This window comes from Ranitomeya variabilis, chromosome 8 (assembly GCF_051348905.1).
Source record: "Ranitomeya variabilis isolate aRanVar5 chromosome 8, aRanVar5.hap1, whole genome shotgun sequence".
NCBI classification, from domain to species: Eukaryota; Metazoa; Chordata; class Amphibia; order Anura; family Dendrobatidae; genus Ranitomeya; species Ranitomeya variabilis.
In genome coordinates, this window is record NC_135239.1 from 36,522,556 (window position 1) to 36,541,798 (window position 19,243).

General features: G+C 43.1%; 1 protein-coding gene across 5 annotated transcripts in view; it reads right to left on the reverse strand.

Moving 5' to 3' along the window:
• RABGAP1L (RAB GTPase activating protein 1 like) overlaps nt 1-19,243 on the reverse strand; it is a 268,486-nt gene that overhangs the window by 176,345 nt on the left and 72,898 nt on the right. For all 5 annotated transcript variants that reach the window (XR_013218588.1, XM_077277811.1, XM_077277812.1 and 2 more), the window contains 3 exons: nt 13,003-13,141; nt 11,720-11,813; nt 4,184-4,337 (listed from right to left, as the gene is read on the reverse strand). Coding sequence is in view for 4 of the 5 variants with exons in the window: in XM_077277811.1 (XP_077133926.1) it covers nt 4,184-4,337; nt 11,720-11,813; nt 13,003-13,141 (387 nt within the window). In the remaining variant the exon portion in view is untranslated. The remainder of the gene's footprint in view (nt 1-4,183; nt 4,338-11,719; nt 11,814-13,002; nt 13,142-19,243) is intronic.

Below are 19,243 nucleotides of genomic sequence, written 5' to 3' on the forward strand. Positions count from 1 at the left end.
TCATTGATGCCCATGCACCCACCCGGACATTAGCTTTGGAGGGTCCACCTCACCAAGTGCCCTAACAGACTATCTTTCCTCTAAGAAAAATGATCATTTCACTTGGCGAACGAGCAAAAAGCTTGTGTGGGTGATCGGCAGCTTGATTAGGAGCAAGAACGCTCATTTGCGACAATCGTGCAGTGTAATTGCACCTTCGTAGTCCGCCTAGGTTGTCCAGCCATCTTTCACAGGAGGCCAGTGACAGAAGTATTGTTTGAAGACATCGGATCTGTGCTTAGCGGAGTCCAGTGTCATACAATCCTGCTCTATTCTGGGCTGCATTATTCTGCACCACTGTCAGCTCCCATCAGTTCTGTTAAGTGCTGTTGAGAATGCAGCAATCAATTTGGGTAGTAAAAATATTCTATGCCCCACTAACAGAGTAACCAGCCGTGTTGCACTACATGAAAGAGATTAATTAGCTATTTAGAAAAAAAAAAACCTGCACCTTACAAAAAGTACCCGCTTCTGTACGTAATGAGGATTACAGTACTGAGATGAGACTTCTTTTTTTTTTTTTTACTGAATAAAATAACACAAATGTAGATTTGTTCCATACACATTTATCAGATACTTTTGCAGTTAAGGAACCCATCCATCAATTGACACAGGAAAAGGGGGCATGGTGGAGTCAGATGCTCCTGAGTTATGAAGAGGTGCAGGACTCTTCAAAAGTGGTGTTAAAACACCAAAAGTCACAAAATTCTTGAAGTTGCATCAAAATTTTGCGACTTGGGAGTAAAAGCTTTGATGAATTGAGGCCAAGGATTCAATGACTATAACAATGATCTGACGACTACCTTAAAAAAAAAAAATATATATATATATAAGTATTACATATGTGTAGACAGCACTGTACAATAAAAGCAGAGTTACATAATGGCTCATGTCTCACTGTGCCTGCCGCCCGCCACTGCGCTGCCTGTTTGTTATGTAACAGGAGGCTAAAGAGGCAGCGGCGCAGATAAATGTTACACTCCATTTCCCTGCACCGATACTACGGTATTTTCTCTGCCTTTTGTCACCCGCGCCTTGTATAACAACAGGAAGAGACGCACTAATGTGAAAGAATCACAGTCTGAGAGCAAGAACGTATGAAGAACAAACCGAGAGATATTCTGGGAACTGTTTTGTCAGGATCAAGTCAGAGGTTTTTTTTGGATACCATAGATGAATGAAATAAAGTAATATCACCTATACTTGCCTCCTGCGGGCACCATTCCGTTGTTTTTAGCAATGGCTCTCCCAGAGCTCGTGGCTGGCTGCAGAGATCACATGACATAATGTGATGGGATCCAGTGCCGACACCGCTGGAATGTTGCCCGCCAAGGAGGTTCAACACTAAGGAAATCCTAGAAACATGATCTGTGGGGGCTGTGAGGACGGGGATTGGGGAACACTAGTCTATCTGTAAGAGTGAAAGGCAAAATCCACTGGAGGGAAACATAGGGATTGAGAGACGGCTGTTCTGAATAGTGGATAACCCCTTTAAATGAAAGTATTTGGGGTTAAAAATATAATTTGCAATTGCTTTTCATTAAAAATGTTGCCTTTATAGACCCTTGGTTTCCCTGCGCACTGCTGGATGCCAAATGAGTTAACTGAAAAACTGTCAGTGAGCTGGTTCTGACCAAGGGTTTATAACTCTTTTCTTTCTTGTTCTGAACGTCTTTCTGTTGAGATACGACCACAGACCACATGAAAGTAAAGCTGTTCTTTGACGTGGTCAATGAAAGGCATCCATGCCCCTTAAGAAATCTTTCCTTGGCAGAGTCTTCCATATCAGTAGGTCTTTGGAGTGTGGGAAGAAACCGGAGAACACGGAGGAAACCAGGCAAACACGGGGAGAACATAGAAACTCCATGCAGATGTCGTCCTTGGTGGGATTTTAACCCAGGAGCCCAGCGCTGCAAGGCAACAGTGCTAACCACTAAGCCACCGTACAGTGCTAACTACTGAGCCACCATGCTGCCCATCACATAAGTTATCTTGAAAATAACCATTTAAATACGTCCACTGCTTAAGATTTATCCAGATATCTGACAGCAAACATATTTCTAAATCAGATATATGCGACACACAAACTATAATTTCAAAGCGATGATGGCTGGAAACATTCAGAGAATGTCTACCATTATTTCCTTTCTATTAGATCAAGTAACGGGAATCGTTCTACCATTCTCTATCTCCGCGTTTCCCAAACTCCAGTCCTCAAGGCCCCTGACAGATCATGTTTTCAGGATTTCCTAGGTATTGCACAGGTGATGGTATTATTAGTATGAAAGCGGTATTCTCATCTCCAAGATCCTATCCCAATATTTAGTATTTGGAATAATAATATTAGCAAATATATCCAATTAGAAATGTAGTATAGTTCTTCTGATTAGCTATGTCTCTTACCCCATGTGCAGGGCATTGCAGTAGCTTAGGCATCCATGGTTACGACCACTCATATAGTGACAGTTAGATGCTAGTGGTCAGAACCATGGATACTTAAGCTAGAGCCATGCCCTGCACATGGGGTAAGTGACTTATGTTATCAGAACTATCCTACATTTCTAATTGGAGGCATTTTCTAATATTATTATATATTGGGATAGGATCATGGAGATAGGAATACCCCTTTAAAGCATCAGAAATTGCCACAGGTTCTCTCACCTGTGCAACACTGAGGAAATCCTGAAAACCTGATGTGTTGGGGGCCGTGAGGTTTGGGAAACACTGCTCTATCTGTATGACCTAAACAATCCATGGTTGGAGGAGATCGTTTCTTTTTAGGGATAATGGGGTTGGACAATCAGGAGACCATTTTTCATTGATTCCAATGATAAAATGTAAATATGAATGAATGAATGAAATAACTAAAAACTACAGCAAAAACATCGGAACGCCAAATCAATCTCACTGGTATATCACCGTGTAAGGCTCTTTGGGCTGACATGGCGCACACTATTAAAGCCCCCATTACAAAAACTAAGGCAGCCAATAATGAACAGTTTGTCTCGCGGCCTAATAGTTATGGGGGCACCGGCCGACTGATCGTAGGGAGACCTGTCGATTGGATGTGTTTGATTTCGGACAGCAAATTGCAGTGTGTCAGTCAGCGGCTTTTCCATAGAGAACACATGGGGCACGAGAGAGTGGGCAAAGATGGCTGTCGAACGAACAATCGGCCGAAGCAGACAGCCACATATTGTGTACGGCCGGCTTAATTCTGGATAACTATCAAAGTCATTGTGGCGACTTGAAAGTCCAGCCATGGACTGGATAGCTCCTTGTCGGCGTCAAGACAACTTCCTTGGACATGTTTTATATCCAAAAGACACTAAAGGTACCTTCACACTAAACGATATCGCTAGCGATCCGTGACGTTGCAGCGTCCTGGCTAGCGATATCGTTTAGTGTGACAGGCAGCAGCGATCAGGATCCTGCTGTGATGTCGCTGGTCGTTGAACAAAGTTCAGAACTTTATTTGGTCGTCAGACCAGCGTGTATCGTCGTGTTTGACACCAAAAGCAACGATACCAGCGATGTTTTACACTGGTAACCAGGGTAAACATCGGGTTACTAAGCACAGGGCCGCGCTTAGTAACCCGATGTTTACCCTGGTTACCAGTGTAAAATGTAAAAAAAACAAACAGTACATACTCACCCTCGCATCCCCCGGCGTCCGCTTCCTGCACTGACTGAGCGCCGTAAAGTGAAAGTGAAAGTACAGCACAGCGGTGACGTCACCGCTCTGCTGTTAGGGGCCAGCGCTCACACAGTGCAGGAAGTGGACGCCGGGGGACGTGAATGTAAGTATGTACTGTTTGTTTTTTTTACATTTTACGCTGGTAACCAGGGTAAACATCGGGTTACTAAGCGCGGCCCTGCGCTTAGCAACCCGATGTTTACCTTGGTTAGCCGGGGACCTCGGCATCGTTGGTCGCTGGAGAGCGGTCTGTGTGACAGCTCCCCAGCGATCAAACAGCGATGCTGCAGCGATCGGCATCGTTGTCGCTATCGCTGCAGCATCGCTTAATGTGAAGGTACCTTTAGTAGGATGCAAATCTTGCATTTAATAATGAGAAATGATAAAATTGATTCGATCAACAAATAGAAACTCGAATACAAATTATGAATCTAAAAACTTTCTTACTTTTACGATGAGGTTCTTGTACTTCTCCATCATTTCTTGATCCTCATGGCAGCCAGCAAGAAGTTGCCAAACTTCAGCTCTGAGTGCCTCCGGGACCCCTCCTCGCTTCACCAATGACGACAGCCCCTTTGGTCTGAAGCTCAGATTGCTGTGCCTAAACCGGGGAGGACGTAAGAGTGAATCACAAGAAGGAATTCTATCATCGACAGGTTTTTTCACATTAACTTATTCTGTTGACAAATTCTGAACTGTTGATAGAATGCAAAATATTATAGGGAAGAAAAATAAAGTTAATGAAAAAACAGGTAAGGGAGGGAGGCATGAAAAGTTGTGCCATGTAAAGGGGCCTAAAGCGTGTGAGACCTCCTACCTAAATGTGAGCGCAGGTCAGGAGGAGGCTTTCTTGGAATTTTCGATGGAAGAGATGGCGCAAATCCCTCTGCTGTCTAATTTTTATCACGAAAGTGCACACTTTGACACCTTTCACTCTGCCCAAAAAATGTGCAATAACATCTCGGCAGCGTCTGATACTTGGCAGCATCAGGAAAGGAGGTGTGAATGTGCATGCCCTCAGAGAAGACTCCAAAGAAACACCCAGTTGCACTACAAGCAGAGATTTCACATACTGCACTCGCTTCAAAAGAAATAAATGTGACTATCTCTGTAATGGAGCGACATGGAGCAAAACAGAAAAAAAGTGGCAGAATTGTGACTCAATTTTTGGAGCAAGTGACAGATCCTCTCCGAACATCTAAAATCCAAACAATCACTCAGAGAGACACACATAGATCATGTTGCCTGAGATCATGGTGTCGTGTCCTGTAATACGGATGAGCCCCAAATTACCAAGGACCCATATAAAAAGCAATAATGTAATACTAGTAAAATATAAATATATACAATAGAACAAACTGGAGGTAAAGTTCAAGGCAAAGTGAGTACATGAGTAGTATAACAAATATTTTTTAAATTTTATATGCAGCAAAAATAAACCTGGAATTTGACTACAGCAAAGTCATTGTGTCGGAATCAGCATAACGACCAAGGTGGATGCCCCGCAAAACTGCAGCTTCATCAGGGGTAAAGTATTGGTACACAGTGTGCTTTATATAGAACATATAATTGGTATACAAGATAAAATACCTAAAACTTGAGGAGTAGCATCATGGCAACACAAGGAAGGGGTCGCAACTGTGACTGGCAAGAATACTGTATAGTGACCAATACTTATCCCCTGATGAAGTTGCGGCTTTGTGGTGAAACCATAGTGTTATACTTGATCCCATTACAATTATCGTATGCATTGCATCATGCAGCACAGCATCAGGAGGGATCGATCTTCGTGCTTCAATATACCATTGGTGTTATGATGGGCTAAACAACAGCAGAATCTTCTTAAGCTACCGGTAAGTGCTTTTTCTTGCCATCAGTGCCACTCTTATTATATCAACTCCTGATGAACCTGGTATAGGCGAAACGCGTCGAGTGTTCCGAGAGTGTTTTTTGACTATAGAAGTTATTTCTAAATCCCCTGAGTTACTTGGCATCTCTGGGATTTAGTCAATATATACTAGTATTTTGGGAATAAAAAGAATGACTGCAGACAATTTAGACCATCTGTCTGAAAGATATATATTAATCAACGCAAGTAATACTGCGGATAGATATATATCTATAGGTTGCACTTTATCCCTTCTCCTGTCCCCTTTTGTTGTTGACAACTGGTATAACAGAATTTTCTTATAAGGTGTAGTATCAATAGGGACAGTTGTCGAGAGCAGGGGCGCCACTTGCACCAACCCCCGCTGATAGGCAGGGCACATCTAGGGTTAATTTGCCCCTCCCATTTCTCATTCCTGCCAATATACCCTAAGCACATATGCACTTTATCAATGTTTCAGTGCAACATCAATGATTGGGCTGACACCATATAAGCAATCCTATTATTACATCATAGATATTCTTTGGCCTATAGACCAGAGATTATACCATTTTCATTTATTTTTCTCTTTCCCAATAGAGAAATATAGGGTCAGAAGGGACAGCCATCGAAGAGCGGGGGTGCCAATGTGCAGGTAGTAGGGTGCCAACCTCCGCGGCAAGGCAGGATAAGTACAGCACCAGTATAGGATCAGGCACACCACCACCCCTGGTTTCTAATTTTTTTAAAGGTGATGGTGGCTCTTCTTTTTTCGTTTTTGATTCATGTCACATTTTATTATTGATGTTAATGAAGGTTATATTTTATGCATTATAAAGTATAGAGGATAATACGGTGATTGTTTCTTCTTAAATACCTGTACAGAGATAATCTAAAACTGTGAAATACTTGATCCCATTACCAAGATCCAGCTGCACTCAAATACGGTACATCTCGATATATTCAGTATCCAGTGTAAGCGCCAAGCGCAGAAACCCTCTTACTTGCATACCTTGGCTGCCGTCAATGAGGTTATTAATGGTTGTCTGATGAATGGTCAGCCACCCTGAATGAATTTGGGTAAGATCCGCGCTAAGTGATCAGTTTAGATCTCAGAACCCAAACTACTAAACCGTAGCTACTTCATATAAAAATTTATTTTTAATGGTTATACTTTAACACTACAAATACTACACCATTCACAGTCTTTGAAAACTCCTCCGTGTGCCCTGTAAAGGCTACAAATCAAATTTATCACCCATCGTTTGCCACCTGCATCACTTGCTCATAAGGCAATAAAAACTACAAACCAATAAAATAGAATTATCATTTATAAGTACTGTATGGATTTTAGAGGATGCGAGGTGTTAAATCTGGACATTGTGTAGCATTTTATGTTATACTTGGTGGTTTTTATCGGTATTGGTAGTGAAGGTTTGAACAACGATATCATTCACCAGGACTATTGGGCCTTCTACAGATCATCTTATATTAAACAACGGGGAGTAAAAAATAAATAAATAAAAAAAAAAAATTATTATGGCCCACGGAAACACAACATTTCTCCTCTTTATATTCAGGTCTGGCTGCTATACAAAATTCTGAAAAATAAGGTTAGTTATAAAAAAAACTCCATTCCCTAGAGGTGCCCAGAAAAGAGTCTTATGTTTTATCAATTTCTAATAAATATTCTGCAAATGTATCTTTGTCCAGGCAACAACGCAAACCCGAGACATGTACATCCGCCTCCAGCTCTCTCACCCTTTACCTGAGCCCAGATCTTTAAATAAAGCCCACAGCTATTCCAGTACTTGTACACCTGGGCAACACCAGAACGTCTTCTAATAGTTTTATAAATCATATTGACAGGTCATTTTCTAGCGGGCAGACGGCACTGGAAGTGGCGTCTAAAAACGAGACGCTATAAAAGGTCTTCACCAAAAGATGATGAACTTTCCTATAAAATGATCTCAAAGTTTTAAATATTACTTTCTTGGACTAAGAAAATTAAAGAAAACTTTTTCAACATAATCCCTCTTCCCATCCACTTCTGTATACCTCCCTCACTTAATGACTTTGTGCATTGGTGACTATGTGTGATAGACACTCGTGACATGATAAAAAAAAATACCTAAGATGCAAAAAAAAAAAGGCCTCGCTATTGAGGACAGGTGCTGATAAAAGATCAGGCGACAAAACGATTAGAGGATGCAGCACTGGCTTATTTCGGAGAGGAGAAAGGATTGGACATATTGAAATCCAACCTAGGATTGGGCATATTGTATTCCAGCCTAGCTTCTGACATCGGAAGAGGAAGGACATAACAATATAAGTCAGCCAACCATATTGAGCTTGGATAATATTTATGTCCGCCTTAAAGGGAATCAGCAATCTAAGAGCAGCATGATGTAGGGGCTGAGAACCTGATTCCAGCAATGTGTCACTTGTTGCGTCAATAAAATTAGTGTTGTATCAGCAGGAGATTATCTCTACAGGACTAGGTGTCTCGTGCCTCCTTGTCCTGCTGCTCTGTATAACTCCCCCCCACCATGGATTGTACATAGAAAGCAGCCAATCAGTGGTGAGGGCGGGGTTATACACAGCTCAGCATTCTGAGCACTGCTAGATCTGCAACAGAGAACTGCGATTGTATCAAATTTGCAAGAATGAGACTAGCATAGCAAGTGACATATCGCTGGAATCAGCATCTCAGCCCCTATATCATGGTACTATTAGATTAGCAGATAGCAACAACTTGCTCACAGGTTCCCTTTAATTGAAGATTAGCCAAAAGAATGTGCCATGTTATGGAAGAGAAGGTGGAGATTAACCCTGGAGCAGGCAAATTTAATATTACACTTTTGTTTCTTAGTTGGAACATACTTTTAAAGTTGACAAAAATATCTTCATACTTTTTATCATCCTCCTAGTGACGGCATTCTGCCTGCAGCGGGTGGTTACACTTTTCAATTGAAATGTAACAAAAAGACCTAAAAATATAAATATCATTTTCCTCCTGACGTATACTAATTTACCTGGCCCGCTTTCAAGCTTAATTGAAAAAGCTACCCAAGATCTAAGAGAAGAGAAGAAAAACGAAAATGTGCAGAACATTTTAATTGGCGTTCTAGTCTGGTCTTATTCTCCTCCGTCAAGACAAAGGAAAGTACAGATTCAATTCTTTCCAGAATTCAGAAAGGAACAGAAACTCAGGGAGTAACATCCTCATCAAATTTAATAAACACCATCTCCGACTTGGGATATTCGGTGCTAATTGCTCCCACAGATTTTTAATGCACTGAACAAAGGATAATGAGTGAGGATCGGCATTCAAACGCCGAAAAGTTCATTTACATAAAAGGAAATAAAAATTATTATAACTTGTGGATATCATGGGAGGTGCTGAATATTGTGACCATGCACAATATTTGTGGATTTGAGCGTCTAGAAATAATTAAACTTTGCAATTCCAGCGATGTGTCTCTGTTTAGCCGTTTCAATAAAGTCTTTTATCAGCAGGAAATTATCACTACAGGACTATGCGACTCTTGCCTCCTAATCAAACCACGCCTCCAGTGCCAGCTGTCAATATACAGTGTATGCAGATATCTGCCAATCAGTGGTGTGGGCGGGGTTATACACAGCTCAGCATTCCGAGCTCTGCTAGATCTGCAGCAGAGAAAACAGTGATTCTATCACAAATGCTGCACCCAGTAAACTAAGTGACCATACAGATGAACTATCGATCCATAGGACGTTTACGTCCGGCAGCCACCAGCGCTAATGACAGCTGAAAGGGGCGGTGTCGGATCCCACCAATTTGATATTGGTCCCCTATCCTGGTCTATATCATATGACCAAACAAGCCTTTTAGGAGTCGCAATAAGAGGTGCAGGGGACGGGGGTTCTGTTTATCGCTCGTTTTATTTTATACCAGACTAAGCCAATAAAAAAAAAATCTATATCCTCATAACATTGCTGAACATAACTAAAATGCCAGCCCCACAAAAAAATAAAAATAAATTTTACTTGTGCTTACAGTAGAAAGCACAGGTCATCAGCAACAAAAAAAATGTTAAAAAAAGCGCTAATTTTTAATTTATTCTCTGTGTTTTAACAAGATTTTGGGTTTGACAAAAGGAAAAAAAAGTTTTATCTTTTTCGACATTTTTTTTTCTTCTTTTTTTACCGTTTAATAAATTTTATTTCAAGACCCCTATAAAGGCCTAACAATAAACAATAAAGGTATATATCTTAAACCCACCGGCAATCCCCGGTGGTGGGCGACAATTGAATAATTTGTGATAAATAAATGCACAGGAATAAGCTTTGGGGGGAGGAGAAGATGTAAAAGAAGAGCTCATTCTCCGATAGATGACTTCATTTCACACCCCGCAGCCCGCGTCTCTCAACGATTAACAGGAAAATATGTTGCTGCTTTGTTAATTTACTTCTCGAATGAGAAGTCTATTTTGTATGCGAGAGAAAAAAACAAAACAAAAAAACAACATTTCTAGGTATAACCCCCGAAGGAATTCAGAATATAACATAGCGGTATTCACAGAGTAAGGCTTATTACTGTGATCGCATGGGACCGGACGCATCGAGAGGCTGGAGACCGACTGGTGCTACTTACGGCAAATAGAACCCACACGTCAGCGATTCCCGAAAAATAGACAAATAATCTCCCCAGCCCCCCATTAAATGAAAGAATCTAATACTAAAGCATGGCCGGTGCAATTCCCCTATGGCTTCCATGTCAGCTCATCAGTAGACACGAGCCATTTTACCACCGCCAACAATGAATGATGTGCGGTTTGGAAAATTGTTTCCCTGAATTGGATAGACACTTCTATCCATCCGTCCCATGGACTCTGAATGAAGACTTGATGCACACGTTCAATCACCGAACCCCTTCATCATGATTAGTGGGATCCTCGACGACCAGTAACTTATCACCTGTCCTTAGTACAACACCTTGTTGTTCGCATTCATTTTGAGTCCATTCGTTCAATAAGATAAAGAGTAACAAAACGTTTAATTTTATTACTGATCAGCCTTTGAAAATATATACATTATTGTAATAGACTGCATTACTTTATTTTGCTTCCTTCTATCTTAAACCAGCACTTTCAGCACGGAGTGGCTCAGCCTAATATTCATGCTCTTTTATAAGCTGCTTTGAACTGCTGCTCTGGAAAGAATCAGGGCTGTGGAATCGTGGAGTTGGAGCCCATTTTGGTGGAGTCGGAGTCATGGAAATTGAGGAGTCGGATGTTTGGCTTACCGACTCCACAGCCCTGGGAAGAATCAGTAATCAAAACACTCTCCCTGTGCAAGTTTCTCTGCTCCTCTCCCCCACACAAAATTGCACTTGGATTCAGATTAGTAAAACAGCACGAACTAGGCAGTAAAAACAGTACTACTATTAAAACACGGAGCGGCTCTGCAATAGAACATTTCTGGCCTGCAGCTGCTGACACCAAAAACAGCTAATCTGTGGGAGTGCCGGGTGTCGGACCTCAATCGATCAGACTTTGATGACCTAACTTCAGGATAGGTCATCAATGATAAAGTAGTGGACAACTCTATTTATAAGCCTCTAAGAAGAAACCACAACCATCCAGTTCACCGAGAGCTAATTTTTATTAACCATTTTATTAAAAGGGTTCTATTTTTTATTTTTTTTCCCCCCTTTTTTATTATTTTATTATTTTTTTTATTTACTCATCAAAGCCCTGGTACTAGAGGGCAGAGAACAGAAAAATTAGCCATGTTTCCGAAGACTCAGTATACAACTCTTGGGCTCTGGTTGGCGCACTCCAACTCCAAAAAGCACTCCCCTCCAAAAAGTTTCTATCAAATCACATTCCCATATGATATAGAGTAGGTGATCATTCTCACTACCACATCTAGGACATTCTGCATTCGGATGGGTCTCCATTTTTAAAAAAAAAAAAATGCAAGGCTGTTAATTAAAACCTTTTTGAAAAAAAATTTTCATTTTAGCTAAAAATATTTGCATTTTAGTAAAGAAAAAGCACCAACACATGCTAAGAAAAAAAAAAGTTTAAAATAATAATAGAATTGTCTGTATCAGATTATTCCTATCTTACCATTTCTGAAGCAGCTGGCCCCAGCATCCTAATATCTTCTCAGGACATTCTTTGGAAACGTCTCCAGTTCCGCTCCAGAGTTCACTGTCGCTCTCTGTATAGAGATATATTCAGTCAATAGATGATAGAAGGATGTTCTACACATTGCCATGGACTCTACTGTATTATTATATAGCTCCCAGCATCATCCCTCGTCAAACAACCAATATCTAGTGTCAAGCATCATGAGGACATTCTCTCTGCAGCGGAAAAGTTGTGTTACGTTACAGACACTGAGATGAACGTTTGTCCTACCCCTAGAATGCTCATACAAAGCGCCCATCCAAAACAAGAACCCTCTCCCCATTATGTGCAGATGTCCATAATATAAAATATGAAAACATGGATAGGGGATAAGATACTGATTGTAGGACGTCCATCTGCTGGGACCAACAGTGATCCCAAGAATGAAGCTCCGGAACACCAGAATGGACTCTAAAAAGCTCCATCTGGAAAGAAATGAAAATGCTCATGCTCGACAAATGAAGATGCTCATGCTCGACCTACACAACATTTATTGTTGATGGCACAGCCGGAGAAAGCCAAGTACAGCGCTCTGGTATTTCTCATTCACAATAAATAGTATAGAGGAGGATAACGTGGCGTTTGAATGGTTAAAGAGACTTTTGGGGACTTCATTTTTATTCTCTGGTAACAAACCTAGCTGACTCCAATAATGGGTAAGGTGGTCTCTCCTTTTACTTGATGTAATGGTGGATGCTTTTTGACCACTTTGGGAGACTTCACACATACCCCGGGGTAAACCTTGACATCTGATTATATGTACGCTTTGTATCAGAGATTGTTACTGGTTTGTCTTCTTGTACATATTTTTCTATTTAATCAAAAAAGTTTTGTACTCAATAAAATATACTGTTTTAACCATTCCAACTCCAAGTTATTCTCCTGTTTATACTATGTTACTTTGGAGTGGTTCACATTTTGTATGTGGATATTTTCTATGACCACAGATTGTAGCATTATCCACATTCATTGTGCTAACAGGTGCCCGTTGGTATCATTCAGAATAAATATAGTGAAGGTCACCCATGTGCCCCTGGGTCCTATTCAAGGACCAGCTCTGCAGTACCCACTGTGGGAACCAATTAGGGTCATAGTGGTCAGCCCCCCAGCGATCAGCAACTTATCTCCTATCTGATGGATGGGGAATAATGTGATATTACTTGACAACCCCTTAAACATGTACAATCACATAAGTTGCCGCCTTTATGAACATCAATTACCTTCCTCCAGGTCCTCCTCCTCTTGCGGAGACATTAACCCACTGGCGCTCGCTGGGCTGGTAGGAGCCTCAATCATTTCTGATTGTCTCTGTAAACTCAGGACTTCATAAATTGAATCTCCAGGACCTTTATTCTCAGACTGAAAAAGAAGGAAAAGATTGAATAAATATGTGAATGTGTATATAAAGAAGAATAAAAAATAGGATATAAACAATAAAGAAAATTCCAACAATTTACTTTTATTATTGATTTAATGTTTTATTTTATTTTTTAAGCTATTTTCCAGGCATCTTGAGGAGCGAATCCGCGCCAAAAATAAAAACCCACCATGCACACCCTCCCTTACCATCGTTACTGACATAAGAACTTATACGGACAAATTACTTTTAATTCAAAAGTTCGGAATTTACAGGCGGAGTGTCTGGTTATTCCAGCACCTCTCCGGGCACAGCTGTGACAACGCGTTTCCAGCTATTCACAGCTGTCTCTATACAACACTCAGCTCTTTGTAGCTCAGTCTTTTATAACTTTTTATAATAAGCATGTCTTATTATAAGAATCGAAGAAGGAGTATCACAGGCAGGAGGCCAGAGAGAAGGAAAGGACAAGATGCATTTTTTATATACATTTTGTGGCTTTTACTACATTTCATAATTTTATAAAAGACCAAGACCTTTTTCCATTCTATATTTGGAATTATTTCTAAGAACGTAGCTGATGCCAAATCACTTTCACTACTCCACAGTATATTCCTCAGTCACTCCACAGGGAAGCATGGAATCTAAGGTGGACTATAGATATTGCATGAAACTATAGGTCTCTAAGTGGGGGGGGGATCTCCTAGAGACGCAAAACTATGACCCCGTTGGAACCAGAAGAGGTGCTGGGAATGGCGGCAGGTTGGAATCAGAAGAGGAACAGGGAATGGCGGCAGGTTGGAATCAGAAGAGGAACAGGGAATGGCGGCAGGTTGGAATCAGAAGAGGAACAGGGAATGGCGGCAGGTTGGAATCAGAAGAGGAACAGGGAATGGCGGCAGGTTGGAATCAGAAGAGGAACAGGGAATGGCGGCAGGTTGGAATCAGAAGACGAACAGGGAATGGCGGCAGGTTGGAATCAGAAGAGGAACAGGGAATGGCGGCAGGTTGGAATCAGAAGAGGAACTGGGAATGGCGGCAGGTTGGAATCAGAAGAGGTGCTGGGAATGGCGGCAGGTTGGAATCAGAAGAGGAACTGGGAATGGCGGCAGGTTGGAATCAGAAGAGGTGCTGGGAATGGCGACAGGTTGGAATCAGAAGAGGAACAGGGAATGGCGGCAGGTTGGAATCAGAAGAGGAACTGGGAATGGCGGCAGGTTGGAATCAGAAGAGGAACAGGGAATGGCGGCAGGTTGGAATCAGAAGAGGAACTGGGAATGGCGGCAGGTTGGAATCAGAAGAGGTGCTGGGAATGGCGACAGGTTGGAATCAGAAGAGGAACAGGGAATGGCGGCAGGTTGGAATCAGAAGAGGAACAGGGAATGGCGGCAGGTTGGAATCAGAAGAGGTGCTGGGAATGGCGACAGGTTGGAATCAGTAGAGGTGCTGGGAATGGCGGCAGGTTGGAATCAGAAGAGGAACAGGGAATGGCGGCAGGTTGGAATCAGAAGAGGTGCTGGGAATGGTGGCACGTTGGCGTCCTACGGGGTCTCCTGCCATAGCGTTTAATTTCATTCAAATGTGGACGGGTAATTCGCACTGATGCACACTGAGCCCGCAGGACAACTTAAATTTCTTTTGGAACTTGATTGGGGCTGGTTATCCACCATCCAGACTATCCAGTGTTGCAATCTTTTATCACTTTTTCTCTGATGGCCACATCCAGCGAGATTAGCTACAGTGCCATGGGGTGTAAACTTGATTATGTTGCACATTGTAGACAAAAGTAACATTAAGGCCATGTGCACACGTTAAGTATTTTTCGCGTTTTTTCGCTATAAAAACGTGATAAAAACGCGAAAAAAACGCTTACATATGCCTCCTATTATTTTAAGTGTATTCCGCATTTTTTGTGCAAATGTAGCCTTTTTTTCCGCGAAAAAATCGCATCGCGGAAAAAAAAGCAACATGTTCATTAAAATGCGGAATTGCAGGGGATTCCGCACACCTAGGGGTCCATTGATCTGCTTACTTCCCGCACGGGGCTGTGCCCACGATGCGGGAAGTAAGCAGATTGTGTGCGGTTGGTACCCAGGGTGGAGGAGAGGAGACTCTCCTCCACGCACTGGGCACCATATAAGTGGTCAAAAATAAGAATTAAAATAAAAAATAGTCCTATACTCACCCTCGATGTCTTCCCGCCTCCACTGCATGCTGTCGCTTCGGTTCCTGTAGCTGGTGTGCGGTGAAAGACCTGCCGATGACGTCACTGTCCTGTGATTGGTCGTGAGCGGTCATGTGACCGCTCACGTGACCGTGACGTCACGGAAGGTCCTGTGCGCACACACCAGCTATAGGAAGAGGAACGGACGCCGCTGAGGAGATGTCTGGGTGAGTATAAGCATTTTTTTATTTTTTTTATTATTTTTAAACATTCTATCTTTTACTATAGATGCTGCAAAAGCTGCATCTATAGTAAAAAGTTGGTCACACTTGTCAAACGCTATGTTTGACAAGTGTGACCAACCTGTCAGTCAGTTTTCCAAGCGATGCTACAGATCGCTTGGAAAACTTTAGCATTCTGCAAGCTAATTACGCTTGCAGAATGCTAAAAAAACGCGAAAAAAACGGAAAAAAAACGCAAAAAAAAAAATGCGGATTTCTTGCAGAAAATTTCCGGTTTTCTTCAGGAAATTTCTGCAAGAAATCCTGAACGTGTGCACATACCCTAAAGGGAACCTGTCACCAGGATTGTGCACAGTAACCTACACACACTGTCAGGTCGGCACCGTTATACTGATTAAAATGATACCTTGGTTGATGAAATCCATCTTGTGGTTGTTTAATCTTTATTTTCAGCTTTGAGTTAATGATATGCCCGTGCTCCAGGAGTGCCTGTGGGAGGGGTTTTCATGTGGAGCTCTGATTAGGTATTCATAATGCAGACTGCTGACAGGTCACTGATCCCTCACTGACCTGCTCCCTAGTTTACATAATGAATATCTGTACATACTGAAGAAAAAAGAAACCCTTCTGCAGGCAGGCACAGCCGTGGCACCTGCGATGCAGGATAATCGCATGTTTAGTGTCCTAGTAATCATTGTTCTTCACGTTACTGATCACGTACAAAAAAATAGCAATTTGAAAATGGCGCCCGCCGCTCCTGCGCTGTGGCAGCTATCAGTGTGTATAGAGATCTGATAGCTGCTATTGCGCAGGCGCCACCTTGCTGGAGAAGAAAAAAGACATTTCCTCCACCAAGATGGCACCACCAGCGCCTGCGCAGTACCAGCTCTCGGAGATCTCCGATAGGGATCAGTGACCCGTCAGCAGTCTGCATTATGAATACCTAATCAGAGCACCACATGAAGACCCCCCACAGGCCACCTCGGGCACAGGCATATCATTAACTCAAAACTGAAAAAAAGATTAAAAAACAACCAAAAGACGGATTTAATCAACCAAGGTAGCACTGTAATCAGTATAACGGCACCAACCTGACACTGTCTGTAGGTTACTGTGCACACTGCTGACAGATTCCCTTTAAGATCTCAGGAGTTGGACTTATAACTTGGAGATTGTTCATATTGTTTAACAATTTTGGTTCTCAAGTCCTCAGACAGTTCTCTTCCCCTCTTTCTGTTATCTATGCTTAGTATGGCACACACAGACATACAATCCAAAGATTGGTTCAACTTCTCCCTTTTTTATCTGGTGTCAGAAGTGATTTTCATGTTTCCCACACCTGTTACTTGCCACAGGCGAGTCTGAACGAACATCACATGCTTGAAACAAAGTGGTTTACCCACAATTGTGGAAAGGTGCCAACAATTTTATATTTTGTCATTTTGTGTGAAATTATGTCCAATTTGCCTTTTTTTTTTTCCTCTGTTATTTTTTGCGTTGTTCCAATACACACTAAGGAAATAAACATGTATAACAAAAAGGAGATTTCTGTGTACTCACCATAAAATCTTCCGAGCCAATCATTGGGGGACACAGGACCATGGGTGTTATGCTGCTTGCCACTAGGAGGACACTAAGTAAACACAAAGAGTTAACTCCTCCTCTGCAGTATACACCCCCTGACTGGCCAGTAACGACTCAGTTCGGTAGTAAAGCAGTAGGAGTAAAACCAAGACAAGTAAACTATGTCCAAAACTGAGGAACAAAATACAACAAGAAACAGCCAATAGGCTAACAGGGTGGGTGCTGTGTCCCCCAATGATTGGCTCGGAGAAAAAGATTTTACGGTGAGTACACAAAAATCTCCTTTTCTCCTACGCCTCATTGGGGGACACAGGACCATGGGACGTCCCAAAGCAGTCCCTGGGTGGGGAGCAATTGCACTGCTAAAAACCCCATGTACCACTGGCTCACTGAGGTACCACTGTCTGCAGAATGCGCCTGCCAAGGGCAGCGTCTGCAGAAGCCTGAGTATGGATGTGATAGTGCTTCGTGAAGGTATGCAGACCGGACCAAGTCGCAGCTTTACAAAGCTGTTGTGCAGACGCCTGGTGCCGAATGGCCCAAGAAGAACCGACCGACCGAGTCGAATGCGCCTTAATCCCTGCTGGGACAGGGATGTTCCTGACGCGGTAGGATTCCTGAATAGTGGAGCGAATTCACTTGGCTAGAGTGGCCTTTGAGGCAGGTAGACCTTTCCTTTGTCCCTCTGGAAGCACGAATAGAACATCCGACTTACGGAAGGGAGCCGTGCGAGATATGTACCGCCTAAGAGCTCTAACCACATCCAGAGTATGGAGAGCTTTCTCGATACGATGGGTTGGTGTCGGACAGAATGACGGCAAGACAATGTCCTCATTTAGATGAAAGGAGGAGACGACTTTAGGTAGGAAAGAGGGAGAGGTTCTCAAAACCTTTTCTGAGTGGAAAATCAGGAAGGGGGGTCGGCAAGAGAGAGCCGCCAACTCAGAAACTCTCCTGATTGATGTAATCGCCACGAGAAAGACCACCTTCCATGAGAGGAGGGTGAGAGAGATGTCCTGCAATGGTTCGAAAGGGGCCTCCTGAAGAACTCTGAGAACCAAGTTAAGATCTCATGACGCCAAAGGCATTCTATAAGGAGGGACCACGCGGGAGACTCCTTGGATGAATGTCTTAACCAGCAGTCTGGAAGCGATCTTTCGTTGGAAAAGAACAGACAATGCGGACACTTGTCCCTTGAGCGAGCTTAGGACAAGGCCTGAGTCTAAACCCGATTGGAGAAACTCCAGAATGGACGGAATGGAAAAGACCAAAGGAGAACGTCCATGGGTATTGCATCATGAAAAGAAGATGCGCCAGGTGCGATGATAAATATGCATGGATACGGGTTTCCTAGCGCGAATCATGGTAGAAGAAAACCCTGGAGAGAATCTGGCTTGGGCTAAAATCCAGGATTCAACGGCCACGCCGTCAAAGACAGGGCCCCGGAGTTCTGGTGGCAAATCGGGCCCTGTGAGAGAAGATTCGTGCAATCTGGAAGGCGCCAGGGGGTGTCGGCGACCATTTGGACGAGTTTGCGTACCATGCTCGGCGCGGCCAGTCTGGCGCGACGAGAATCACCGGTCTCCCCTCTGCTCTTCTTGATGACTCTCGGGAGCAGAGGAAGAGGCGGAAATATGTATGGCAGCTGGAACCGATGCCACGACAGGACCAAAGCATCTGCCCCGATGGCGCAAGGATCGCGGGAGCGAGCAATGAACTGGGGAACCTGGTTGTTGAACCTCGAGGCCATGAGATCCACATCTGGCATCCCCCAGCGAAGGCAAATCTGCTGGAAGACTTCCGGATGGAAGGACCACTCGCCCGAGGCAAGACCTTGGCGACTGAGGAAGTCCGCTTCCCAATTCTCCACACCCGGTATGTGGATCGCCGAGATGAGCGAGTGATTGGTCTCGACCCAGCGCAGGATGTGGGAGACTACGAGCATGGCTGCCATGCTGCGGGTTCCCCCTTGACGGTTGATGTATGCCACAGCTGTGGCATTGTCGGATTGTATTCTGATGGGATGGCCTGTGAGAAGGTGGTGAAAGTTGCGTAAGGCAAGAGTAATCGCTCGAAACTGCGCCCCAGCCCAAAAGGCTGGCATCGGTAGTCAC